Source organism: Centroberyx affinis, unplaced genomic scaffold (assembly GCF_046629955.1).
Source record: "Centroberyx affinis isolate AG114_WGS23_722 - 3 ecotype Tasmania unplaced genomic scaffold, CSIRO-AGI_Caff_v1 ptg002684l_1, whole genome shotgun sequence".
Lineage (NCBI taxonomy): Eukaryota > Metazoa > Chordata > Actinopteri > Beryciformes > Berycidae > Centroberyx > Centroberyx affinis.
Genome location: NW_027280866.1, coordinates 101,905 through 129,853, shown reverse-complemented (window position 1 = coordinate 129,853; position 27,949 = coordinate 101,905). Strand labels below are relative to the sequence as shown.

Genomic DNA, 27,949 nt, shown 5'->3' with positions numbered 1-27,949 from the left:
AATATGAGGTTACAGTTACGATTTTTGACTGTTAATGCTCGCTACCATGGTGCATTTTGGTTGGAAGGTGAACCAATTCTCGGAGCTGAAATTTTATTGGAATGAATAAGTACTGCTTGCTGGATAAGCCTATATGTATGCCAAACTGGAGGATTCTGAAAAGTCTTGCCGGATTTGAATTTTAGCATGACGTCCTTGAAAGGAATCCCTATACGTTACATAAAAATTTGATTTTCCATATTCTAGTTGTTCATGCTCCAGGAATTTAGTATCACTTGGAATCACTTGGAACAAGCGGTGTGGGGACTTGCTGGAGTGCATTGCGTACAACATCACACTCTACAAAAACACGCCCCCTTTGATGTAATCAGGGCGAAATGCCGTGAAAATATGAGAAAATATTACTCAAGACTGGTGGACCTCCAATATGGCTGGCAGAGGATGCGTTACGTCACCTAAAGCGGTCGGTCTAGCTGGAGTTCGGCGAAGGGGGAAGTAGGCAGGAGTGAAACCTCTCGCATCGCCCGCTCTCCTGGTGACGTCACGCCGGTTGATTTATCCGCCCATCCTGCTAGCTTCCTGCTGAGTCTCCAGTCTGACGCTCAGCGGTACGCACGCTGCTCACACCACACCGCAGGGACTCACAAGTTTAAGAGCCGGGGAAACACCTCTACGTTGACAAATCCGGTACGTATGCCGTTCAAATTACGTTAAAGCGTCGTAGATATTGGGTTTTATCCCCCAAGTGTGTGTTTTGAAAGAAATAACCGGGAGTTTGACTGGCTGCTTAACGTGCGACTGCACGCAGGAAGAGATGCGCCAAGACAGGAGGGAGGGAGGGGTGGCTAACCAGTACTGAAATTTTAGACGAGGGTGTACACCGGTATAGAGAGTATACCTTCCTCTTTTTCTGGGCTTTGAGAGTAAACTCACCCTTCAGCCTTATTTTACCGCTGAAATATAAATGTCTTGGGCAGTAAACCCACCGCTACCCCCGCCTCCAGCTGCCGTTAACGTCAGTACCGGGAAGCTCCCTTTGCAGCAGACGCAGTAGGCAAACTAACGTGAATTTTCAACTAATTTTGCCTAACGCGGCCAGCTGTGCCTTAAACTATGCAAAACAACACTCTTTATCGTTACTGGCGGTCTTCTCCGCTTTTCCAAAAGGCTCTGGCTGCTTCCCTGCCCCTGTTAGCAAGCCTAGCTTAGGACCCACTTTTACTGCAAGACGAGGGGCAGAGCTTCCTCATACTTCATGTTTGTTTCCTAGCTTAACCACGACCCTATTAAACCTGTTGAGGCCAAACATTTGCGGGCATGTTTGTTTTAGCCCCAAATGCTGTGCAAATGGATGGCGAGTGGTGACTGTGACAGTGGGGAGAGATAAAGATGCGAGGCAGCTGTGTGTAATGAGAATCACGGGATCCATTGCCTTCCCTTTGCCTGTTGGACTTGAGTCTGGCTGCAGTCTGTGTCGCCCGTTCAGATGTGTCTTTTCCTCGTTCAGTTGACACACATCTGCTTTGCTCAAATGCTCTCCAAACAGAAGATTTCATAGTTCAAATGCTTAATGTCTCTTATTACTGTAACTGCGATGGGGGAGATTGTACCCTCAAGAATCAGAAGATGGGATAAAATGAATATGAGAGACTTGGTAGGCTATAAGGAACAACAAGTGTTATGGAAAAAAAAAAGTGTGATTGGTGATCATTGCTGCTTACATTGCTACAAAATGTCTCTGGTGTATCATGACCTTAGAATAGACTTGTGACCAGTTTGCCACATAATTTCAAATGACCGTATAATCAAATGACAGTAGTATCTGAACAATAATGTACATCAAAACTGTGAGTGAAAAAAATGACTGTGTGTGATATTAGGACTGGCCAGTTACAGCCAGACAGTTAACCTACTCTTTGACACAACAGCCTGCTCTTCCCGCCTGGTTTCAGTCATGACATTTCAAATGTCTTGCCTAACTCATGTGGGTGATTTGACCTGCAGAACGAGTTAGTATAAGCCATGTCTAAAGCTGGTGAGCCTTGATAGTGTTTCCTTCCGCATGGATTGGCGTTGCAAACCGGAATAAAATCAGTGTGCAGCAGATGAGCAGGTTGTCTGGGACAGATGTGCCATGCAGAAATGAGGCTGGGCAAAGCTCTTTCCAGTAGGTGTTAGAATGGCTCTTTACAGAGTAGAGCCTAAGTAGGAGTAGGATATTTGCATAGGTCTGGTAGCCTGGTGTCCAGCCCCTATGAATCGCAGTCTTTAGCACTCTTCGAATTTGCATGGGGATTCATAAGGCGATTCATATTCATTCATGCATTCATCCCTTATGAATCGATTCGCCATGCAAATTCAAAGTGTGCTAAAGACTGCCATTCATGGGGGCTGGACACTTAAGTGAATCTCTCTTGTGACAAAGACTGCAGTACTGTATAAGGTGACAGCTTTAAAACGCATTAAAGGATAAATGTTCCTTCTTACTCGGCAGTGAGTTGCTCCTCTCAGGCTTTTTCGTGTCAAACTTCAAAACACCTGAACCACCATTATAACCAAATCTTTTTACCTTAGGCACAGGTGCCCAATCCATGGAATATTATGTGTGTGGTGTGTCTGTTGATCAATTATTCAAATTAATGTGGCATCATGGATCAACTTGCTGCCTGTCTGACTGTAGAGTACAGTAGCCTGCGCATAGACATTTGACATTTGAATGGCCGAAGCAGGTCCTGTTTGGGCTCAGGCATAGATTACAGTGCCATCTGCGGTCAACCTCGGTTTGTTAGCATGCATGCAAGACAAGATTTTTTTTTTTTCATTCTTGGCTGGTGATCAGCTTTCAAGGACAAGCGAATGGGAGGATGCCAGGTGCTCTCCTCAGGGAAAACTGCAGAAGGGAGAACTGCTTTTACCTGTTGACCTCTGTCCCAATTCCACATTGTTCTGTCTGAAGTGAACACAATGGACTGACTTAAACAGGCCGCTGGATCGGTCTACACGTCACAAGTTTTTTTTTTTACTTTTTCAGAACAAGATCCAGGTATGAAGTTTTGCCTCTGGCCTTAGTTCTTCAGTCATAGTTCTGATCAGTAGGTTCAGAAACTGCTGTCTGAATGATGCATGTTAAACCCTTTCCACAGCAATCTTTATAATCATTTTTGAGATTTTGAATGACAAGGCAGCAGAACAGTTAATGGATAATTACATACATGATCTGAAAAAAGTACAAATGGTTTCAACTTTTGACCTGGACAGCGCTGCGTAGAAAAGACAGAGAGCCCTCCATTCTCTCTGTCATCCGTCATCATATCAAACCCATAGAGAACACGTTGGCTCAGTCCCTTATGGATACAAAATCTGTCTGGCAGCCCCCTTAACTCTATCAGGGTCCAAATCTGCAGCCTTGCTGTCCTTCTTGATTAGTTGCTGGCATTTGAGGAATGTTTTTATTACAGGGCTCTTAGTGTACCTCACACATAGACACTAAATACGTAAAATTGTATTCTCTGTAATAGACCTGGTACAGCCTGATCAACCTGTTGTGCATACCTTTTTTTTAAACTCCAAGTCCCTCAAATATAAAGTGCTGCACAGGTTCAATAAAGTCCTAAGGCCCACAAGTGGAAAAAAATGCATATGCATTATTTTGGTTTGAATTCTTTAAAAAAAAACTTGCATGGTGTGTACTTATTCCTCCTGTTATAAATGAGTTGCATGTGAAGGAGCCTTATGGCCATTCCTACTGTTAGCCATAAATGGATATTGAAGCACACCTGATGAGCAATAGCTATCTACCTAGCATCAATACATAGTCATCTCCCTTTAAGCAGACCACTGCTGCACTACCACAGAGCGAGCGAGGCTGTGAACCAGATTATAGCGTGTCTGCTTTGTGTCTCTGGGGATTTGCACAGGGGGTTAGCAGCCAAGGGGTAAGTTCACTGTTAACGACGTGCGTAAATTAATGCTTTTGAAAATGTTTGTGAGAACCTGTAGATGGACAGGGACTGCATAGTTCCTGAGTCTGCCGTTCCTACAGTGGACACAATTTACACAAATTACCAAGAGAATAGCTCTTGATAATTGAACATGGCTCATTAACAAGACACCACCATGTGCCAGAAAATCTGCACCATCTCTGAAGACACATTCTCATCAACTCTCGTGAAGTCTTCCTGTAGCAATGTCCTCCAGCAGCGCCAAAGCAGCCATTGCACGTCTTTACATATAGACACTGTGCACCCATATGTTTACAATGACCGACATCTAATATTGACTGAGTGGTTGCACATGTCGTGGTCCAACTCCTCATCCAATCTATGCGTTTTCTTGTTATTACACATTGTTCTAATGCTTTGGGCGGCTAAATTTGTATTGGCATTTGCTCATGTTAGGACATAGTTCAGTTAAGCTTAGCTTTTCTATTGCTCTAGGGAAAGGAGGGAATGTTAAACATGTACATACACAGCTTTAAATGTTATCATGCAACTTTGTTAAACCATGAACAACCACAAAATAAATGAGACCACAGTGTAGTGAAAAAAAAGTAACAACTTTTTTTTTCTAAACATTCGTCATTAGTTTTTGCCATATCACACACCCAATTGACTCTCAAAGCCTGTGTGGTGTGAATATGGTGTGAAGTTCACATTAGGCACACCCATTCTTAACTTTTTTTTTTTTTTTTTTGCATAAATCCAAATGTCTGCATGGAAAGTGGCATGTGCACACTTAATGTGCATCATTCATACATCTGGCCTCAATGATGAACTGAAGCGGCTTTTATGACAATGACGACACAGAACAAACTTGCTCTCCAGGAATTGTGTGTGTGTGTGTGTTGCACATGGTCTGAGCCTGGTTATGTGTAGCATTTATTACCCTCTGTAATCTTGAGTGATTAGGAAGCTAGGCAAATTACATCTTGTCTAAGATATTACTATATCTACTATAAAGCCTCATACTAGCCTATATTTGTTTTGTCGTTAAATTGTCCCCATTAGACACTTTTTGAATATTGGCAATATAAGTGATTTCTGCCTTGCTTATTCTTTGTGTGTGTGGGTTGTTGTTTTTTTTTCTTGTCTGATTGCCAGTGTGCAGCTTGGCTGTAGTCACAGCCTGGGTCTGACAGGCTTACAGCTGGAGCTGGGAACTTGGCACAGGATGTGATGCAGCAAACAGTACATCTGCAGCATTGGCCAGAGACTGAGCAGGCATCCAGGGAGCGTGGGTACAGTAGAAGGGGTGAGGGGTCGTTCCTCTATCCAGTCCACAGGGGCTGGAGAGCCTGCACTCAAAGTTAGAAGGAAAAAAAGTTAGATTAATGTCCACTTTGAGGTGTCCACTTCATATATGTCTAGGCACAAAAGTGAAGTGGTGTGCTGCATATTGGCAGACTTTGCTGACAGGATGTAACAGTGGTAATGAGGGCGACCCGCATTTCACAACATCCTGTCGGCCGAGCTCTTCAAAGAAGCTGCACAACAAATGGTTGGAGAAGTAAATGGAAGACAACAGAGAGAAGGCTGTGACCCCTCATTTTTGTTCTGTTTCTAGTAGTCAGGCTATTCAGTTGTTCTCAAAGTAGTGAAAACGAGGGCTCAAATTCATCCATGGCCATTCTTTGAATAGAAAACACTTGAGTCAACACTGTAGTGCATTAGGTTTACCCTGGTCTGACTATATGCAAAGCTGAATAACCGGTTCTACCGTAACTCTCGAGTGACACTGGTAAAGACGCAGCACAGAAGCTCTGTGGAAGCCTTTCAACTTGCCTATTAACTGTTGATATTAATTAGCTCACAGCTTCCCTGGCACGCACAGGAATGGTTCAGAAGTTGTTTGTGCACAACACCGTATCTTATCACCGCGGTGATCAATTTTACACTCCTGCAGGGTTTTCATCAGGCGGTCAATGTGGTGATCCTCGCATTTCTTACATAGAGCGTAACGGCATTGCACAGACACACACAATGCTTTTATTCATGACGTTTTATCTGTCCTGCACCTGCTCACCTAGGTTGGATATTCATGTTTTATTTCTACCCTACGAAAAACATTGTTTTGCATCTTTGCAGATATCAGAACCAGGAATAGGAACTTGAATAACTTGCTAGGCTGTGGTGGGTGTTATCAGCTCAGTTCAATGTGTAGTCGGTAGCCAGAATAAGAATGAGGGTTTAAAGCGAGGGTGGCCGCAGAGAGGTGTTGTTCCTCAAGTTCAGTATGTCAGCATAAGTTTTTCTGCTTTTTAAAAATGCATGGGTCCCAGCAATATTACAATCTCAGCATTGGCTCACCTGTCAAAATGATAAACCCCTGACCTGTAGGTCTACAGCAGGTAATACTTTTATTTGAATAGCACAATGTTTACAAGGTACAGTGCAATCTTTATGGTTGAATACTTATCACTTTGGACATCAGATTTGGGCTTCTTGTTTGGATAAGTTTTGTAATGTGGTGATAGGAGCTATCAGTTCTTCAAGAGCAGAGATAGGACTGTCACCTCAGTTAATGATTAGAGCGGTTATCTTTGTGGAAGCACCTGTTGCCATCAGCTGCATAGTGTCGGCCTATTTAAAGGAATAGTTCACCCAAAAAATGAAAATGATCTACTTGCCCTCATGCCAGTAGAAACACAGGTGAAGTTTGTATGTCAGTATAACGCACAGTTAGTTAGCTGGCGCTGCTCCATGTCAGCTTTCTCAAAAACAACTGAAGTGGCCGGGAACTGGTTCTTAGACTTCCAAAAAGAGCAAAAAATGATTGTAAAATTAAAACATCTCATGTAGCATAATCCAAAGTGTTCTGAAGCCATAGTATAATTGACTAAAATTAACTGACAACCTGTTCACATACCTCAAATGTTGTAGTCTGCACAAGGCTTTACTGTACCTCCTGTAAACTGCAAGCTCGACTTCATTAACAGTGAATCTTAATTTCTTTCGATTTCAATTTAGTTTTACCACATGGGGAAACTCCGCCTGCAGCAAGTCTAGACATGCAGTTAATTTTAATCCCCTCTCTTGTCTGTCTTTTGTCTCCGCAGGTTGAGTGGTGTTGAGGAGGGTTTGGGCCCATTAAATAAGGACTGCTGCCGCCATGGTGAACATCCCAGAATACTATGAGGGGAAGAATGTGCTGATCACGGGCGGCACGGGCTTCATTGGCAAGGTACAGTAGTAGTAGGTAGATGCGCGTAGTCGATGGGATGTAATTGATCCCAACAACAACCTGTTTGGAAATAAGGATTTTTATAAGCATCAGCTCTGTATAGGAGGAGGCAAATAATTCTTAATTCATTCAGACTATTGTAAGAGCCTATTCAAGCTTCACATACTTGCATAGATGTTTTAGTTGCTGAGTGCAATGTTTTTGCACTGTTAGACCTAAATGCATCACTGTAATGTGGCCATATTGAAGAATATGGCATTCACATAAAATGTTTAGCCTGAAGCCTCTGCAAACACAGAGCTGTCCAGCAACCACAGCAATTTCATGCATTTGCAATATGCTAAACTGGGTATTATGTTGAGGCATGTTAATGAACTTGCATATAATGATGTGCTTGCTTATGCATCAAGTTCATTAACATTAACATGAGGGATTTCTCAGTTTAACAGCAGGTACATGAGATTTTCCCCTTGTGTGCAAAGTTGATAAATGAGGGAGAAGGCTTTACATGCTGTACTGTACAGCCTTTTTTTTTCCATCAAACACAGCAACCATTGTTTGGTAACTGGCTGCTGCACAAATGTGAGTCCTGTGCATTTGAGCCTGTCTGTTCAGATGTTGTGGAGGAAGAGTCATTCTGCTCTTGTGCCACACGAACAAACCGGTTTACTTCTCACCAGTTCCTCCCATGGACAAATAAAAGTGAGGTTACAGGCGTAAGTGATGTGCCGAGCCTAGCGTCAGTTGAAAAAACAGCTGTAATAAAAGTACAAAGTCAAATTGTTCCCTTTGGCATTTTTTTTTTACAAATGACCCCAAGTTAAGCTCTTTGGTTCGGGACAGGCTAAGTCCCATTGCCTTAGTTTTGATCATCCAAAAGCGTTCAGCCTCTGGCACTCTCGATGAACGTGTGGGACATTGCAAGCCAAATCAGTATCTGCACTCATGTATCCCAGGTGCTGATGGAGAAGCTGCTGAGGTCCTGCCCAGGAGTCAAAGCCGTCTACGTGATGGTCAGGCCGAAAGCCGGCCACAGCCCCCAGGCTCGCGTCGCTGACATGATCAACAGCAAGGTGAGGAGCGGAAGGAGAGGTGTGGAGGGAGCTCGGGATGGGGTAGAGGCAGAGGTGGGGAGGGGGAAAGAAAAGGAGTAGCCGCTCAGATGTGAACAGGCTGCTGGTTGGCACTGTGTGCATCATAGAATTCTAGGGGAGGGTCAGGAGGAGTGATTGAGGGGGAGGAAGGAGGTACAGAGGTGGATGAGGAAAGGATGAGGGTAAGAAGGGAGTGAATTACAGGAAGACAAGGCAGGATCTATGGAAGGAGGGGAAGAATGGATAGTAGGGGGACAGAAAATGCAGTATAAACGAGCATAGAAAATAGAGAAGGAATGGATTCCAGCAACACTAGGAAAAAGTGTACTTCAACCCTTTCCTGACCCAAAGACATGAATCCTCACACTGGAATAATGCTCCCTAATAATGAGTTTATTTATTAATTCTCACAATGTTTCGACCTCATTGGGTCTTTGTCAGTGCCATTTAACTCAACTGACTTTAATTTCTTTTTTTCTTTTTTCTTTTTTGCCAGTTATTTGAAAAATTGCAAGACGACCAGCCAGACTTTGCAGAGAAGATCATTGCGGTGAGCAGCGACCTCACACAGCCAGAACTGGGTCTGAGTAAAGAGGACCAGAACATTCTGGCCGAGCACGTCAACATTGTCTTCCACTGTGCCGCCACCGTCCGCTTTAACGAACCACTCAAGTAAGTTGTCCATCACTGTCGACAATTTTCTTGTCATTGTGTATGCATTTAATTATAGCAGCCAGGCCAGGAAATAAATTGGATGTGCTGAGCATGCACGCTGAAACGCTTCTTCAAGTTCATAAATGCTGATTAAGATTTTTTTTTTTTTTTTTTTTTTCAGTTTTTCCCCTGATGTCACTTTTCCCAGTTTACTAAGTTTGCTGCTGCATTTCAGTTAAATAAATGAAAGTCTTGGAGGTGAACATTGCATCTTAGTTATTGTCACGGGTGTATGCTAGACTTTACATTTTATAGCATGACGCCGTTGACAGATTGTGACCAAAGTTTGTTTGCAATACACAAAGATACTTGACGCGCCTCATTCAACAAATCACTTACTCTGCAGAAAATGGGCACACATATTTTTTTTCTCCTTAACTAAAACCATTGCTTTGAGGAAGTAGTGGTAATTCAACTCCTTACTTGCTGGTTGTTTTTGTAAATCCAGTTACAAAAGAAATATTTTTCAATGTCTAGAGATGTTAGATGGTGTTTGGGAGTCAGAACGTCAATCCATATTGAAAGACAGTCCTGTAGGCTGTAGTCTGTATTGATGTACTATAGGGGTACGTTGTTATATTGAATTGAATTTTGCTGCAATTTATGATGAATTACAATCTTGATCTAAGTGAGTGAGCAAGTTATAAATTTGGACACAGTGCCTGATTTTGTTCGCAAAGTAGCACTGAAAACCAGTAGGGTGACATTTGTATGAAAAATATGTATTATTTTGGCCGGTTAAAGTTATTACTGGCAGGTAAATTGTTTATTTCGTACACTGAATATATGTCAAATGCCACCTTCCATCCCTCCTTCCCCCTCCAGAGATGCAATGCAGCTGAATGTCTTGGCCGCCCAGAAGATGGTGGCTCTGGCCCACAAGATCAAGCACCTGGAGGTCTACATTCACGTCTCCACAGCGTACGCCAACTGTGACCGGGAGCTCATTGAGGAAGTCGTCTACCCTCCCCCCGTGGATTACCGGAAACTCATCGATACCGTAGAGTAAGTTGGTCCGTAGTGTTTCTAACACAGGGTAGAGCGCAGTGTGGTTGGCGTAGCTCAATGAATTGTGGTTAAGGTTGACTTTGACAGCTTTGTGTACGTAGGTAAATGGGGTTGGACTGTGTGTTTTTTTCTTTTTTATGTCTCACAATCAGCTGTTGGGTTATCATTGCCCCTTCTGCTGGCTGGAAATAGAACAAAATCAGTTTTTGAAAGGGTTCTGTATTCCTTCAGATTGCTAGGTGCGCTAAAAGAAGTCATTAGGGATTACGGAGATGAATGTCAGTAATACGCTAGGCCTGCCAGCTGAGCCATGGCAGCACAGTAAATGGCTGCTTAGTAGCAGACAGTAATGTTGGAGAGCCTGACAGCCTCAGCTGTTGAGCTAGATTAGTAAAGCATTAGAAGCCTGTGGATTGAATATAGCTTAGTAGAGCTCATTCTGAGGGATTCTATGTGTAGTAGATTCTAGCCTTTTAGGGAAGATGGATGATGGTGCAGTGCAGATGGGCAATATGCAGGGTTTGACGATGGATAGTGTACAGATTTTCCTTGCGCAGAGATACAGGCCTAGTTGAATGCAGAGTCGTTGGGTGTAGGTGTTCAGTGGAGGTGAGGGAAATTAAATGGAACTAGTACATAATGCACTGAAACATGACGTCTCGTTTCCTGAGTCACAGCTCCAGGCACAAGTTTCCATCTGGTAATGTATAACCTGTCTGACTATTGCTGGCATTGCTAGCCTTTGCATTAAGCCTTGCTCTTGCTTCAGTTGTACAGCATAAATTTTATTTTAAGTGTGGTGCAGTGTGCCTAATGTTTGCAAAAGGCTTAGTTGTTCTATTCAAACTCAAACTTCTATTGTTTTGTTGGGGCGGTCCACGCTGTGTGTAATCATAATCCTAATATTTCAAAATAAACCACAGCTGATAGTGGATTTAGGTTTTTAAGCCTGTGCCATTTCACATTCTTTCCAAATAAAGTCAAGTGGCACACAAATCGCACACATAAACACAATATAAACTTTGATATACAGACATAACACATACATCATGCATGAACATTTATTGTATTGACACTAAGGTCCTGTTAAACAAGTTGTAATGTTTGGACAAGATTATTTCATTCTATTTCTGACACCACTTTGACTTCTGGCTTTGTTTCATTTATTTCATTGAATTGAAGACACATTTTGTTTTTTTCACTGTGCCTGAGTAGTGCTGTAGGTGGTTTGGTGACATAAAATAAATCCCGTCTTTGTTTTCCCAGATGGATGGATGACAAGCTGGTGTCTGTGCTGACTCCCAAGCTGATTGGGGAGCATCCAAACACCTACACCTACACCAAGGCCTTGGCCGAGTATCTGGTGCAGCAGGAGGCTGGAAACCTCAACGTAGCCATTGTCAGACCATCCATAGTCGGAGCCAGCTGGAAAGAGCCCTTCCCAGTGAGTGGTTAATGGCCTTTAGTGTTATTTTGCTTGTTTGTGTATTGTTGTTTTTCACCTTAAGGGCAGGGAGCAGTTCCAGAGGACAACATCTGTTTGGTACAAAATGTTCCATGTCCCCTCAAGGTGTTTTAACTCATGCTACTTTACTTTACTCTGACTCTGCTTTACTCGGACTCTTCCTTCAGGGCTGGATTGATAACTTCAATGGACCTAGTGGAATATTCATTGCAGTAAGTATTCTGATAAAATAGCATTTTGATTTATGTAATTAAAGGCTGTCTGTTATCACTAGTTGTCATATTTTATATATAGTTTAACTGATGACTGACTCCTTGTTTGAATTAAATAAATGAAAACACTTCTGTTAAAATGGAACTAGGCAAGATTTTTATGTAAAAATGCACCTAACTTTTGCAATTGCAAAGTGGGGCTCCAGTGGAAAGTTGCCTATTACAGCTTTTTTTTGGCCCAGTACCTGAAGTTGAGAAATGGAAGTGTGGTCTTAGGACCCAGTCTAATGAAAACATATTGGTCATCTTATGATGAATGAATGGTGGTTCCTCTGCCCTCTCTAGGCCGGTAAGGGGATCCTGCGTACGATGAGGGCATCCAACAACGCTGTGGCCGACCTGGTGCCTGTGGACGTGGTCATCAACACCATACTGGCAGCCGCTTGGTACTCTGGATCACAGAGGCTCAACAGGTTGGAGACGCACCTAACATTTTAGTGTTATCAGATTCACATTGTTATCATAGTCAACATCCATCAGAGGGTTGTTTTTATGAGAGTTAATTTGAAATTCTATTGAATTGTTGATTTACTTTGAGTACATTTCAGTGAAGTTACTCTGGAATACTGCTTCTTTCAACAGGCCTAAAAACATCCTGGTGTACAACTGCACGACCGGTGGAATCAACCCGTTTCACTGGGGTGAAGTCGGTATGATATGCTTTTTATCTTACCTAAACATAGCCTCTGTAAAAGCCCATAACAATGGAAGCTCAAATGTTTAAACATAGCAACTAATGACATACCATGGTTGTCATCTGAGCCCGATGTTGGCAGGTTTGGCCTACCACACCCAAGCCTGAGCTTTTGTTCACCTGTCCCTTGTAGATCCTGGTTTGTCGCTATTCATTACTGGGAATCCCACCCTAAAACAGAATTCACACATTTGTCTTAGACAGTCTTTTTTTACTCCCAAAGCAAGAAGTACCAGTGCCAAGGCTATAATCTGATGTAAAAAAAAAAAAAGTATTGGAGTTGATCAACATCAGCATTAGGAACACTTTGTTAACAAATATTGATTGAAATGTCATTTTGCCTTGAAAAGTTCTGCAGTTCTTGCTGGACAAAGAAATAAGAGAAAAAGAATACTTAGAATTTCAGAAAGGAGAACTGAGTTATTCATGGGTATGAGGTTTCATGTCCTGGATTTGGTTCTGCTGCACACAGTGTCAGTCGCCGCTGCCAGATTGTCCTCTTTACAGTGCATTCAGAAAACGCTAGCCCCAAAGGTCTTCCTCTAACACGGGGATTGGCAAGCATGTGCCATGGAGGGCAGAGAGCCTGTAGGTTTCCACACCTTCAGTCAGAGAGGAGAAACTAATCAGTGACATTTTCTGGTGTACTGTTTGGTTGGATTGAAAACCTGCAGACTCTCAGCCTTCCGTGGCACATTGCCCCTCCCTGCTCTGACACATTCAACAAATACACTTACCGGAAATCTCTTGTCCTTTTTAATATTATTTACAATTTATAATATTTACAATTATTTAAAAAAAATTTATATTTACGATTTGAAATGATCACTTAATGTTGTTCATTTTCAAACTTACAAACAAGTAATGTATAATACTGGAAAAGTGTCTAAGAGTCTTGGAAAGGTGAATGTTGCACCAGACTTTAAAGGAGCCTTTTATAACAGGGCTGGAATGCATGAATGTCTTGGAAAACATCAAAGTACTGTGTTTGCTTAGTGGCCTAGAGATGGATTGTTGCTTTCCATAGTGACAGGCAATATTATAGAACTCATTTCAGCTGAACACTTGACATGTAAATGTCAAATTATTGTTTCAATATAGTATATGTACACTATTTTACAGTTACTGCTGAGACCAAGATATAACTAGCTTTCTTTTCAAAGTTTATATTATGGAGTAAACCACAGCCCTCTAAAGCGCAATCATTTTGGTCACAAACATAACCTAAATTTGAACTGTATGACCTGAAAATTAAATTTGGGAGCACTGGAGCAGCCACAAATAATTGTTTTGGTGTGACTAGAATGCCAGCAATGAAAAACGTCCGGTTACCTTGTAACCTTGGTTCTCTGAAGGAACCTGAGTGACCCAACTCACTTAATGGGAATAGCATCTCTGATGCAATTGGCTTGAAGTCCTTATACACACCTGTTAGGCAGAAATGATTGGCCGGCACCTGTGGAGCCCCCCCTCCCCCAAGGATAAAAGACCCTGTGCTCACCTCCTTTCCTTCACAATGATGCAGCTCTTCAAGATGAGCCGGCTTTTAGGGGCCCTCCAGAGTTGTGTCTCACTCGGTTTCTTTCAGAGAACCAAGGTTACAAGGTAACCAACCATTCCTTCAGTCAACTTTGTTCGACACAGCTTACTCTATGGGAGTTTTATAAATGCCCTGAAAAGTCGCTAGTTGCTCGCCAGCCGTAATCCACTGCTAATCTGTGAGGAAACCACAACAACGTTGAGTGGGTCAAATTCCTGCCCCAACACTTGTCACTCATACTGATGAGATGTCTACTTTGAAACAGCATTTAGCCTGAGGCTGAGGCACCTGTAAAGCCACCACAGACGCAGCCAATCAGCAATAAAAATACCAATGTTCCTTGACTGTACATTCTCTTACTGCTCTTCTCCATTGTTGTTGTTGCTATGACTTGCCTGTTCTGTGGCTGCTAGCCTCACCTTGATGGCCATAACCCAGCTGCTGGCCACGTCCATATGACACAGGCACAGCAGATGGTTTACTCCCCAAAATGTCCTGAAAATCATTGAAAAGCCAATTTCAAATTTGAGGGGGTGGGGGATGGATTTAAAAATTATTGTTCCTCTGTGAGAAGGCAATGGGAAGCAGTTAATTAATCGTTCATGTAGAGTCCTGCTTTTTTGATTTTGTACGATGTATAATTTTGGTATTTGGTTTTGGTGTAATAAATCAAGGTCATCAGCTTATTAAAACAAAAGAATGTAAGGCAATGTTAATTTAGATATTTCTGAATGGAATATTTGTGTTTTGCCATGAACTGGGTAAAATCCTTTCTTTTGAGTCAGGGATAGAACAGCTCAAAATCTAATTGAACTCTTAAACTGCTTATTGATGAACTGTTGAACAACCTTTTTTTCTTAGAGTACCATGTAATATCCACATTCAAGAGGAATCCCCTTGAGCAGGCCTTCCGCCGGCCCAATGTAAATCTCACAACCAATCATCTAATCAATCAGTACTGGATCGCCGTGAGCCACAAAGCTCCGGCCTTCCTCTATGATCTGTACCTCAGGCTGATGGGACGAGAGCCCAGGTAACACCGTCATCGCCGACTCGGACACGCCGCACCTCTTCTGTTTAACGCCAAACGCCCCGTACACTCCTCTGCTGCTTCACTTCTGTCACTTCTTCTCCGTGTAGTAGCCTAACGTCGTAGCTGTGATGTTAATGTGCCATAATATGACGCTTCTGTGCAGATGATTTGGGAGTTTAAGGATGCATAACCCAACTGTTCCTGTGGACATACAGGAGATTACGGATGGGTTCTGCACTCTCAAGCCTGGCTACTTGCAATATCAGTGTTCACGGTTGGGTTTCAAAAATGTCAGCACCAGGGTCATCTCAGTTCAGTTGACAATTGGACATAGATGGACATGGTGTTAAGATGTTTTTGGGAACCCAACCCAGATGTCAGCCCTGCAAAAAAATCTCTGCTAGCTCCTGAATTGTCACTACAATGAGTTGAGAGGACAGGATGGATTTAAGCATTATTGTTCCTCTGTCAGAAGGCAATGGGAAGCAGCATTTCCTTTTGCTTAGACACCATCCAGATTATTTCAAGATCTGCAATTTAAACATTTGGTGCTAATGGCAGGCTAGCAGCAGTCATGTCGTTACTGGGCCTGCATCTTGCCTATTAACTAAAAAGAAGGAAAAAGTGCTTCCTTCTTCATCTCGTCCTCTCTTCTGTGTCCTCCTTGTCCTGTGATATCTGTATTTCTCTCCTACAGAGCACCATATAAACATGTCCTTCAAGACCAACCCCTTAGACCAGGCCTTCAGAAGGCCCAATTTCAGAATGTGCTCCAACCCCTTTACTAATCACTACTGGACAACTGTCAGCCACACGCTGCTAGCCCTGCTCTATGACGGCTATCTCAGGCTGACGGGCCGCAAGCCCCGGTAAGGTTGCAACTGCCCCCACTCTCTTCCCTGCCAGTCAGCCCCAAACCTTTTCCACATGTTCCCGCAAACCCATTTTACCCTACTGTCCTCTTCAAGGGGTGTTATTTTTTTTTTTTTTTTATGACTGGTTGTGTGTCATGGTGGGGACTGGGAAGTTTGCAGTGTCTTTACTTGACTTCATGGCATCGGCTGGACTTGGTTAATAAAGACAGACGAGTCATGACAGCAAGTGTCGGTTTCTGTCAAAGCATGTTTTGAGCTTTGTTCCATTTTTTTGGGGAACGCCCAATCCATTTTTTTAAGTGGTACTGCATTGACCTTTTTTTGAACCATTTTGAATTTGAGAAGATGGAATACTTTTTATTCCAAGAGGACAGCTCCACTTGCCTTTTTTTGTAAATAAGCCATGCTGTGAACATGACATCCATTACTGTCATCCTCCACTCCTCACACCAATCATGGAAAATCCAACGGCACCATGGGACTTATGGTATTTGGCCAATTCAGAAAGTTGTGTTCAGTAGGAGACAGTTGGTTGCTGTTGAGAAATGCCTCTTAATTGGATCCAAATCATTTCAGTTTTATGTTCCACTGAATACAACCATTTGCATGGAAAGTGTCAAAACAGTTTTTGAATTGTTTCTGCACAATGTTACTACAAGCCAGAAGTATTTCAGACACTATAAATGTTCTGTAATCCAAAGCAATGCTTCGCCATACAAAATTTTCACAGGCTAAATTTCACACAGTATTTTGGTGTCTGAAATTAATTTGGCTTAGTAGCCAACTCTTACATTTTAGAGGTGTGATTTGATCCTAATTGGGTTTGTCACCTACTGTAAGTAACAAGTATTTCTGTCTCTATGTGCTGATCAACCATGCATGCTTATCACCTCCTCTGAATCACTGGCTTTCACAGAGGGAATCTGAGTCATCACAATCTGCCTCTTGTAGTGTCAATGGTTGAAATGCCAACATTTCATCCAAAAGATCATAATGGTAGGCCTGTTTTGGATTCTGGCCTATTTTATTAATTGCAAATTGAAATGGTCGCAATCATGTACTCCAGGCTCTCTAGCAATTACATTTTCAGTAAGTGGAGGCAACTATTTGACTGATTCAATTAATAATTTCAAACTGGTTAAAGTTGCACAATGTCAAGGCTCAGAGACCCTCTTAAAATCCTCACTATATTACAGCATGTCTTTAGTGTTTTTACATCAATATCAACTCCAAACGTAATCAGTACTGTACCTTAAGTGGTATTAAATTATAATTGCCTAGATTTGAAGTAACACAGAAGTCTTTGCATAAGTATATTCATGTTTTTTATTAACTGGATTCACTTGTGTAACAGGAGGACAACTTTATCAACACAGGAAATCTTTCATGTTTCTATACCTGGGACTACTTTGGCTGTGAAGCAGCTGTCATCCATTTTGTGTTGGATATTAATTAAAATAGCTTAAACCGAATTTTGGTTAATGTAATGAATGAAGTTGACCTAAATTTGTTTCCTGGTTTCACACCGGTCGTATCCATTAGACAGTGCATTGTCTGTCCTCCTGGCCTGCACACAGATTAAATCCAGTTAGCCCTCAGCTGATGCGTATCTGTCATTGTCCAGAGGGGCGGAATGACCATTTATGGCTCAAATCCCAAATTACCATCTGCACATACTGTATTACATTCATTATTGAAGGAATCTACCAAGGAATCCTGTTGGAAATTGGGTAATTAATTGAAGCCATGCCAAATTTTGTAGAAGTTTTCTTGTGCAGGTGTGAGAATTGGATTTCATGGGATATAACTTGCAAGGCACTATGAATGTTCTTGAAGCAATGACAGGTATACGCACATTCCTTGTGAAGAGGAAATACTAAATACTAAATTGGGAAACTAAACGAGATTGTAAAGAATCCATCAGACTATATAAGAAATCAGTGGTAACCCTTGCTACAAAGTGTCTCTACATTGCCTCTTTGTTGTGAGGATTTCCTTGATTTTCTAACCTGTGCCCCTACTCTCTATGGTACTGTGTCCCGCTCCTCATCCATCGCTCCTCCTCTCTACTCTTCTTCATCCACCACCCCCTTTACACTCTCCATTCCTCACCTATCCTCCCCTACCCACACCCTCTCCTCCTCTCTCCATCCCACCTCTCAATTCACGCACCTTGCCATACGCACTCCTCCACTTTCTGCCTCACTCTGTCTCCTCTTGTCAACCACCTTCTCATTTGCCTACCGCACCATACTCATTTACATAACCTCTTCTCCTTTTTTCCATTCCACTTCTCTCCTTTTCTTGTCCCCCTCTCTCACCGTCGCTCACTCTCCTCCTCGCCTCCTCCCCTTGCCTACCCCAGGATGATGAAGACAATCACTCGCCTCCACAAAGCCGTGATGGTGCTGGAGTATTTCACCAGTCACTCCTGGGTGTGGAACACCGACACCATAACCATGCTCATGTCCCAGATGAGCCCAGAGGACAAGAAGGTAGGGAGGTCAATCTTGTTGCTACAACTGGGAAGCATTCATGTGTTTCAGTTCATTAGAAGAGCCGCATCCAAGATGGCAGTCATAAGCTCAACTGTTTGTCGTTAGTACGTTTTCTAACCCTTAACTCCCTTTCTGCCTTTGTTTTTCCTCTGTCTTGGTGCATGTCCTCGTACTCTGTGGTGGGGGGTGGACAAGGGCAAGAGAGGAACAGACATTTACACACTATTGAGATGGCAGATGCAGTTTTACCACTGACTTAATGCTGTATGTCCGAATGTAGGCTGGGTACAGTAGAGCGATTCATTCGTTCATTGGTGACTTGGCTTGTAATGAATGGGGACATTGTTCTGGATAATATTTGTGTGTGGAGGAATCCAGATTTCTGGAAGGCCTATTGACGTACTAATATTTTGCCATTGTTTCCCTGATGTCTCCAAAATTACAATCTCATCCAATGTTGGCAACTGTGTCTTTGTGTTGGTTTCCTACACTTTTGTATATGTGATTGAGACGAACAAAGTTTTTCATGTGAACATAATTTATAAATGCAGTATCTTAAGTAATTTGTCGTGTGCCTCTCTGCTACTTAGAGTTACAGGCCGTTTTGGGCACAAGAGACGTTTATTCCCTGAGAGCAGGCTGGAAGGCAGCCGCCTCCATGGCTGCGAGCAGTGGCCCGCCCTGCTCTTCAAGCCATGTGGAACTGCACCTTGCTCATTAACTCAACCAATGATCAAGTCTTATTCTTTACGCTTGGTGAAAAGAGTTACATTTCTGAATGGTAGCTACGTATTTTTTATTTTATTTATTTTTTTGACAGGTAGTTACAAATCTTGTCATTTTATCATAGTAAATGAATTGTGTTGGAAACATCATATTAACCTGATACAGCTAAATTGACTGCCTATAAAATGTGAACATTTGGCCTAGTTATATAGAGAATGACAATTCATCATTGGCTGAGGACATGAGCAAGGCAAAGTACCACATGGCTTGTGGTTGGCTAATTGAAGAGTGGGGTGGGGCCACTGTTGGCAGCCTTGGGGAGGCAGCTGCCTTCCAGACAGCACTTGGGGAACAAAAGTCCCATATGCCCATTTCTGGCACCCAGAAAGTGACACTGCTGTCATTGGCTGGCAGTACTAAAGAGTCTGTTCCCTCCCCTTGCCCCAAACATAAGATGATTGGTCGACGCCAGTCAGTTCAGCTCTCTACATCAGAAAATGACCGTGTTGTGATTGGCCAATTTCAGAGGAACCAGTTTTCACAACTTTAGCAAAACTACAAATACTGGAATTTTAACTTTTTTTATTGTGAGCAAGCAACGTCCAAGAATAAAAACTCATGAAAAATATACTATCGATTTGTAAAGATTTAAAAAAATCTTATTAGGGCTCCAAGCACATAGTGCTCAGAGCGTAGTGCAGAATACTTGGCTAAGCATAAAAATAGTGGCCAAGTAATAATAAAAATCCAAAGTTTGGTTAAAATTACTTCAGGTGGGTGTGGCCTATGACATTTTAGCTTATGTCTTGGCTTGTGATTGGACAACTGCTACTAAACTTACTTAGCACCTCAGCAATCCTATTTGGAACATTCTTACCAAGTTTCATCCAAATTGGTGTAAGTAAGGCCAAATGGCAACCAATAACCAAATCTCTCATAACTTCTATTGTATTTATAACGCAGCCACTGAAAACAGTAGAAACCATTCAACTTTGGAAATACTTATTATGGCACACTGATCAACAAATTTCAAAATGAAAGCTTTCATAGTTGAGTTATATAATGCATTGATGTAAATGTGCCTCATTCACTTCCATTGTATTTATAACTCAAGCAGTGTTTATAATCTCCATTGCACTTTTAAAATGCTCAGTGTGGCATGTTTATCAACTGTGTTCACACTCATAATGATAGCCTTTACACTTTATCAGTTATAAAATACATGTATGTCAATGAGCCGTATCCATTTCCATTGTACTGAGGCATTGTTTACAGCAGAATCTTCATTCAAGTTTATAAGTGCTAAGTATGAGAAGTGTTTGTTTTCTTCTTCTTCAGTCATGTTGGCATATTGTGCTTGGACCCCTACAATTGCCCCTTGTGGCTATATTTTTTAATGTACTTTTCATGACACTGTCAAAAATGAATGACCACAATCACTTAAATGTTGACATTTTGAAGGTTTCTGTAAGACACTGACAATATATGCTATGGTGTGTTTGTTTCTGTAGGTGTTTAATTTCGATGTGCGTCAGCTGCACTGGGCAGAGTACATGGAGAATTATTGTATGGGCACCAAAAAGTACGTCCTCAATGAAGAGCTTTCAGGCCTGCCTGCTGCACGCAAACATCTCAAGAAGTAAGACGCTTTGCCACCCACACAGCCTCACTTCAAATGCATGAAAACACATCAGTAGACAGGCGACGAGCTTTCACAGAAGGATTCTGTATCGAGAGCAGGCAGCTTTTGTTTTAATGTAGATTATTTTAGATAAATCTCTGGATTAGCACTTAAATATCCTCTGGATCCATACATAAGTACTAGGTCAATCCTTCCATTAACCACTGATATGTTTTGCGTGTGACCTCCGGGATATTGGTGTAAATGTTTTTTTTCCTGCCCAACTGTACTTGTCAGATTATCATTCCTAGTGGATAGTACAGTTACAGTAGCAGTAATCCACATGCACATGCTCACTACACAGGAACATATGCACTACACAGCCACAGATTGTCAAGGAATTAAATCCAACATCAGTATTAAAAAGATTTAGACTTGGCACATGGTGACTTGCGTGTATATATACAGAATAGGCTGATAGCTTTTTGTTTTCTTCCCACTCTTCATCTTTACCCTGGCAAACCTAGTTAAAGGTTTGAGTCATTCTTTTGAAGTCCGTCATTTTTCTCACGTCTGTCTGTTTTTTCCAGGCTGAGGAACATCCGCTACACCTTCAACACCGTCCTGGTGGTGCTCATCTGGCGCGTCTTCATCGCCCGCTCCCAGATGGCCCGAAACATCTGGTACTTTGTGGTCAACCTCTGCTTCAAGTTCCTCTCCTACTTCAGAGCGTCCTCCACCATGCGATACTGAGCCGGAGGCGCGAGGGGCGGCCAGGCGGAGGGACGGAGAAATGAAAGGACTCTTAAGGCTGTGGACGACGAGGTGCCTGAGCAAGCAGCCCCTTAATAACGGTCTACCTTGCCACCCATCTCTAGCCCCACGTTTACCCCGACTCTCGAGGCTTAAATGGAAACATTAAAACCGGCTACTCACCATGAACACAGACTGGCACTTGGACTGTCGGACTAGCCTGAAGTCCACAGCGGCCGAACTGTTGCATATCTCGGATCTCGCTAACCCGATCCCCAGAATTTCCTAAATTGCCATAGCACATGGACTTATATCGGATCTAACCACCCCTCGGCCTGAAGCCCCAGCCTCGACACCACAGACTAGCAGCACTTGGACTAGTTGGCTCCCAGCTAGTACTCCATGCCCACATTCCTTTCATTTCCCACTCACTCCAGTCCAAACACCCCTATCTGTTACCAGCTTCACTCCTGCATATCCCCCCCCCCCCTAAGCTCCAGAGCACCTAGCCCCTGCTCCATCTCATCTGTCTGCTTTCCTGCCTGCCTGGCTGCCTGCCTGCCTGCAAAAAGAAGCTATGCATTGGACGATGCTCTGCTGCAAAAATCCTGAGCTGGTTTGGAGTCAGACCAGGCTCTGCGACACAACCGTCCTTGTAGGTCTTTTCTTGTATGTAATATTTTCATGTGGTATGGCCCTTCTAACCGCTGTGAGTTTTCTTCATAGAGAACGAGAGGCTGCATTTCACTGCTTTCACCTGAAAACTTTGTAACTCCAATTTTTGATGTTTTTCTTTGTTTATCTCTTCATCTGGTCTTCATCTGGCAGCAGCGTCTCGATAGGCAAAGCATCAATTAGATTCAGCTCTTTTGGGCGTGACGCAATCAGTTTTGCACAGATAGTCGGAAGCAGCTGAAGGATGATTCTAAAGCACTCTCACTCAAAACATCTTCATCAAACGCTTGTTCAGGGACAGGCTGGCCTAAGGAACATTGTTTAAACACTACCTTGCCCCTTCAACCCATCCCCAAGACCAAAGCCATTTCAACCAAGATTTGTTATAGTTGCACTTGACAGCTTGGTTGCAGACAACCGCAAAGAAAGTTGACATTGCAGGCGTTTGGAGGCTAGCTTACTGAAGCGTCACTCTGCTCGACTGACCCAGCCCTCGCCAAGGGTGGCCATCTGCCGGCTTTGGTGAATCGTTTACATTTTTCCTGCTTTAGTCAGGGCAAAGACAGACGCCCAACAGGCAATGCAATTCTGTACGTTTGAAGCAGACTGCGGTGGCTGGTTCCCTAATTACGACCAAGCACAAGGTAGATTGTAATGTGATGGCTTTTTTTTTTTTTTTTTTTTATCCAGTGCCTAAAAAAAGCTAATTATTCTTGCATCAGCAAGTCTTGCAAATTAAGCTTCTACAGATTTATTTTCCTCCTTTCTCTTGTACGAAAGCCATTTCTGACAGACATCTTTAAAGTATTTTTGCCAAAATACCTCTTAGCTAACCGACTCGTAGCTCAGAACAGGATGAGACAGGTGTAGATGAGAGGGGGAATACTGTCAGACTTGCGAGAGGCACATTTAGATTGAAGTAGAAGAAGGTGTGCTTGATTTAGCTCACGTTGCAGGGAGAATTTGCGCTTCGAGTTTGGCTCCTTTGTCTCTAATCTGCATGACAGGCTAAATTAAACGCACCCGGTGTTGCTCGATATCCTGAATGAGTCATGCCTAAGAATGGATATAAAATGTAGGTGATGATTTTGTCTTTCATATTGTGGATTTTGTTTTTAGTGAACTACTTTGCAAGTAGCTCCAACCGTAGCGCACCATCTTCGTGAAAGGTGTCTGTTACTTTATTGTGGTCGTTGTCATCTGCGTGTGTGTTAAAGTAAGTTTCATACAGGTTGTGCTAGTTGGTCTATCATGTTATTAGTTGGTCTGTGCACAGGTTTTCCTGTTGTCGTGTTGTGTTCATGCTGTTTTATAAACCTGCAGTTACTTACCTGTACCGTTGTGATGCCTTCACCATCCTGTCTCGACAAGTAGGATAATCGCCTGCTGAGACAAGAAATTGAGGCTCATTACTGAACTGGCAACATAAGCTGAAAGTGCGTTCTCTCGCATCATGCTTCTTTCTGGGCTTGCATAGGAGTTGACCAGTGACGCCATATTACGGATTCTGTCTTCAATTTAACTCCAAGGTGGTCTTACATACCCAAGGTTTACCTGGGTAGTCGTGTGCACTTTGTCACATTCGTCTTTTCCGTTTCTTACCTCCCCCCCCCCCATTTCTCTAGTGTTGTACATAACGTCTGAAGAAGTCGGGTGTGACCGCGTTGCTTATCTCTTGGTTGTACTTGCATTTGGAGTGAATTAGGCCATAGCAGCTTAAACACCTACATGATGTTCTGTGGATGTCTCAGAGTGATTAAGGAACTGTGTTTTGGCCTCGGCGCTCTGACGGCATGAGCCATGTTGAATAGGATCGTGTCGTTAGGAAAAAGAAAACACCCTTTTGGAAAAGACGTGTGCAAGTGTGAATTGTGCCTGAACTTTGTCAATATTATAACAATGTGAAAAGAGAGCAATCAGATCTATGTTTTCTAATCATTTTGTGTACAACTCTATTTAGGTAGACTTCATGATATTGCGATAACAAAACAGAAAAATGTATTTTTATGCTAATGATATTGCGTGGCTGTTTATTTACTGAAGAAAAGCTTGAGGACACAGATATTACTGAACCAACTTCAGCTGCTGTAAATAATTAACAAAAAAGGATGTTAACGTTAACTGCAATATATTCAAAACTGAATTTAACTGTCAAGTCGCTCGTCAGTCGACTGTATATGTACATGAACCTTTTTTTTTTTTTTTTCCTCTCTGAATGTAATAGAACAACACAGCCTGACTTCTTTGCACAGCCGAAAGCTTCCTCCGGTTCCCGAATCAAGAGAATACCGCAGTCGCCCGTATTTTCAATATCGATCAGCAAGTTTCGTTCGGAGAACCGTGTGTCAAGAGGGACCCTTGCTTTAACTTCTCACTGTTTTAACTCCATTTTCCATGTGACGGTTCGAGGGAGTAGCACCTGGTCAGTTTCCGCGGTCACAGTGTATGACTGTGGTCGTGGAGAATATCTACATCCTCTTGTATAGTGTGGTGGAAGACAAACAATGGAGCGGCAAATTCAGGGTTTTCTTGAAGCTTGCCTTTGTGACCGAGGAGTGACTGAGACGCTCTCAGTTTTGATGTCAGGGATTCAGACTGCTGGGTCATACCAATGGTTTGCTAATCAAACAGGGCATTGCACACCTATTAACATCAGCATTAACTCCACTTTGAGAGCAAATCCTAATTTGAGTCCCCGCAGGCCACAACGTTCCATTATTTGAATAATTAATTCAGGAAAATGTGTCAGTTTTAAAAGTCATGGCTCATGGAACTCTCATTTGGATTTGGCGCTTGAACTGTTTTGGGTTTTTTTTTTCTTTCTCTTCCCCGAGGCTTTTATAGGCCTAAATGAGATTAATACGCAGTTCTTACGGTTATTTAACAGTTTCTTCTAACTGTCTGTTTTGCCTGCTCAAACATGATGTATTTTTTTTTTTTTTTTTACTTGTGTTTATGCACTGTTGTTTCCATGAAGTAGACATGTTACCTATCTGCTGTTTACTACCGTGACCTCCTGGGTGTTTCTGTTTCGATCGGCCTGTGCGCTCACTGGCCGCCTCGGAGTAGGAGTGCTGATCTGAGCGTTGCCTTTCTAGGCTTCTTGTTTCCCAAAAGTATCGTGGCTCAAAGACTGGGGAAACTGCACAGATCGTAAGGAACACTGACCAACAGGTTGATTTTTAGACTCTTCTGAAGTTGTTTTGATGTTGAAATGGTTACGTGGGTGCGATGTTCCTATATCTGTAGTGTTGGTTTAGATGTTTTGTACCTGTGGTCCCTCGCTCGGTCACTCTCTATCGTCACTCCTACTCTGGGGAGCGTGAGAAGTCCAGGCCGCTGTCTGTCTTCAGTTTCCAAAGGGAGGGAAAGGAGTTCTCACCACAGTCATTGTCAATGTATAACTCCAAAACAATAAATCAATGGGTGCCTTTTGTTTGTAAACCAAAAAGAAGGAATAAACAATGTTAAATCCTCTTTCTGTTTGGTGATGCTTGTTTTCTCTTCCTCTTCATACTGTAGTTAGAGCAGAACGGTCGTTACCACCTCGGGGACGACGGACACCAGGAGCCGGCTTTGTGATTGACAGCCAAGCGAATGAACCATTAGCTAGTCTATCTATCCAGCTGACCTGTTTCCCGTGGCGCATAACAGATCCGCCCTCCACTTTACACACCGCGTCAGGCAGCGAGATTAAAGTGGAGGCTATTGAACAGCTCCATTAAGATTTAACGCTGCCATTCAGGATTACGCCCCACTCTGTGAATGGAAGGATTGGGCTGCCCTCTTTTTGTGTGGCTCCATTTTCATTTTCTAGAAAAGACTGGGAAGGGCAGCGTTTCTATTAACGCTCCTGGAGGATTATGAGTGTCCTGCCATGAGGGCGATGTCAGCTCCTGCATACTTGGATCTATGGCGTTTCACATTTGGAGCTGAGCAATGTCTAATAGACTGCTTGCATTGAGGTTTCGGCATAAAAATGTATGTTGATATTGCATAAAAGCCCCCAGGTAAGATGTCATTGTGGCTTTAGTCAATACCCGTTACTGTGCAAACCCACATGTGGATACTGGTAACATCGCAACTGTTACCAGTACATACAGTAAATACTGTTTTCTCTGATCTGTTGCCCTCAGTTGCCCCTTGTTGCAGAGCAACCTGACCCTGGAGATCCTGTCTGGGTATTGTTGCACATTAGAGGGGTTTTATTTTACACACTGCAGTCTAGGACAATGGTCATCAACTTGAATTTTTGAAATTTGTCATCACCCAAAACTACTTGTAGGCTATTGTGTATGCAGAATTTTCTGAATATAATGAGATGAGATGAAATTGAAATCCCCATGGGGAAGTTGGGTTGTTGCAGCACCAAATAGTAACATGATACAGCAAAGGAAAAATAGAATATAAACAGGAATATAGCAACTTGGGCATGGAATTTCATCACTAAAACATGTTTAGAATGTATGAATGAAACGTATGGGGGAAACTATGGATTACAACATTATTAGTGTTCAAAATAACAGCAGTAGAGCTGACAGACAAATGATGAATGAATGCTGTATATGTACAATATGAAAATGCACCAAAAATAATATATATGAACTATGAAGGTGGTGTAAATATATCAATATTATATTTATTCAATGTATAACAATGAAAAGGAAATGGGAATATGAGAAAAGTAAATTTACAAGAAATCTACATGATGTGCAGACTTTGCGTGACCCAACCCTACAGGATTGTTTTTATTGGTCTCGGTAGCGGATCTGCTGGCGGAGCTCGGATGGAACTTGGAAGGAATGGATACTTGCAGAAGTGGCCACAAGCAACACACACTATTGCCAATCCAATGCTAGTAAAACCAACTTGGAACACAATTTGAACCAATTTTATTTATAAGTTTTGCATTTCAGTGCCTCAAGTAATCAAATGTTTCCAAATCAGGCAGTACACCATGATCCCCTGTTTTTTGGAACCATCATCGTGGACATGGTTCGGGATTGCCAAGCGTTAAAGCCTTATTTCTGATTGGTAGAGCTGACTACAGACTCTTTTGGTAATAAAACCCTTCCAGTCTACCTACACATAGCCTTGAATGTAAACAAACAGAACAAATTCAGACTAGACTGATTCTGTCGTGGGCAGCCATGTCATTTGAATGCCTGTCTGGGTGGTAACTTTTATTCCCCTCTTGGCTTTTTTTTATGAAATGAACTGCATTTCGGCATCCTCCCAGCTTCACATAAACTGCCTTTTAACCAATGACACACAGTGATAAAGTGCATCTATTGCTGCCAGCTTTACATAAAGAATTCATGAACATTAAAATGCCTTCTTAACTCTCCGCTGCTCTGCCAGAGACAAACGCTCTGACACTGTTCAGGCCAGACTCCAACATGATTTGCTTATGCTGTCTCTGCCATACTTTTGCAGACGAGGGAATGCACAATAGGCGATACTTGAATGGATGATCTCTTGACAGCTGGCCTCTCTTTGTCTCTCCTCCTCGTGTTTCCATTCAGCGCGCGGGCCCGGCCCGTCAGATAGCCGAACGCGGCCCTGGTGGGAAACCCTTGGCGTGCCGCGCTTCGCTCCGCAACACCTGGCAACGGCCGCCTGGCAACCGCAGCCCCGGCAACCGTGCCAAGCGCTGAGTCACATCTGTGCGTGCCCAGTGGGGCCCGGGGCATCGGGGCAGCATAAACAGGAACAAGGGGCTTATGGGGCTTAGGGTGGTTACCACGAGAGCAGAAACACACACACACACACACAAACACATGTCTATGCATCTCTTTTCAT

General features: G+C 42.7%; 1 protein-coding gene across 1 annotated transcript; it reads left to right on the top strand.

Moving 5' to 3' along the window:
• Positions 1–599: 599 nt before the first annotated feature.
• Positions 600–25,624, top strand: far1 (fatty acyl CoA reductase 1). Its single transcript, XM_071535253.1, has 13 exons — positions 600–687; positions 7,055–7,179; positions 8,136–8,252; positions 8,770–8,945; positions 9,813–9,992; positions 11,262–11,439; positions 11,628–11,672; positions 12,018–12,145; positions 12,315–12,382; positions 14,828–14,999; positions 18,240–18,369; positions 20,610–20,737; positions 21,310–25,624. The coding sequence occupies exons 2-13, from the start codon at positions 7,108–7,110 to the stop codon at positions 21,470–21,472; spliced, it is 1,557 nt and encodes a 518-aa protein (XP_071391354.1). The 5' UTR covers positions 600–687; positions 7,055–7,107; the 3' UTR covers positions 21,473–25,624.
• The last annotated feature ends 2,325 nt before the right edge of the window (positions 25,625–27,949 follow it).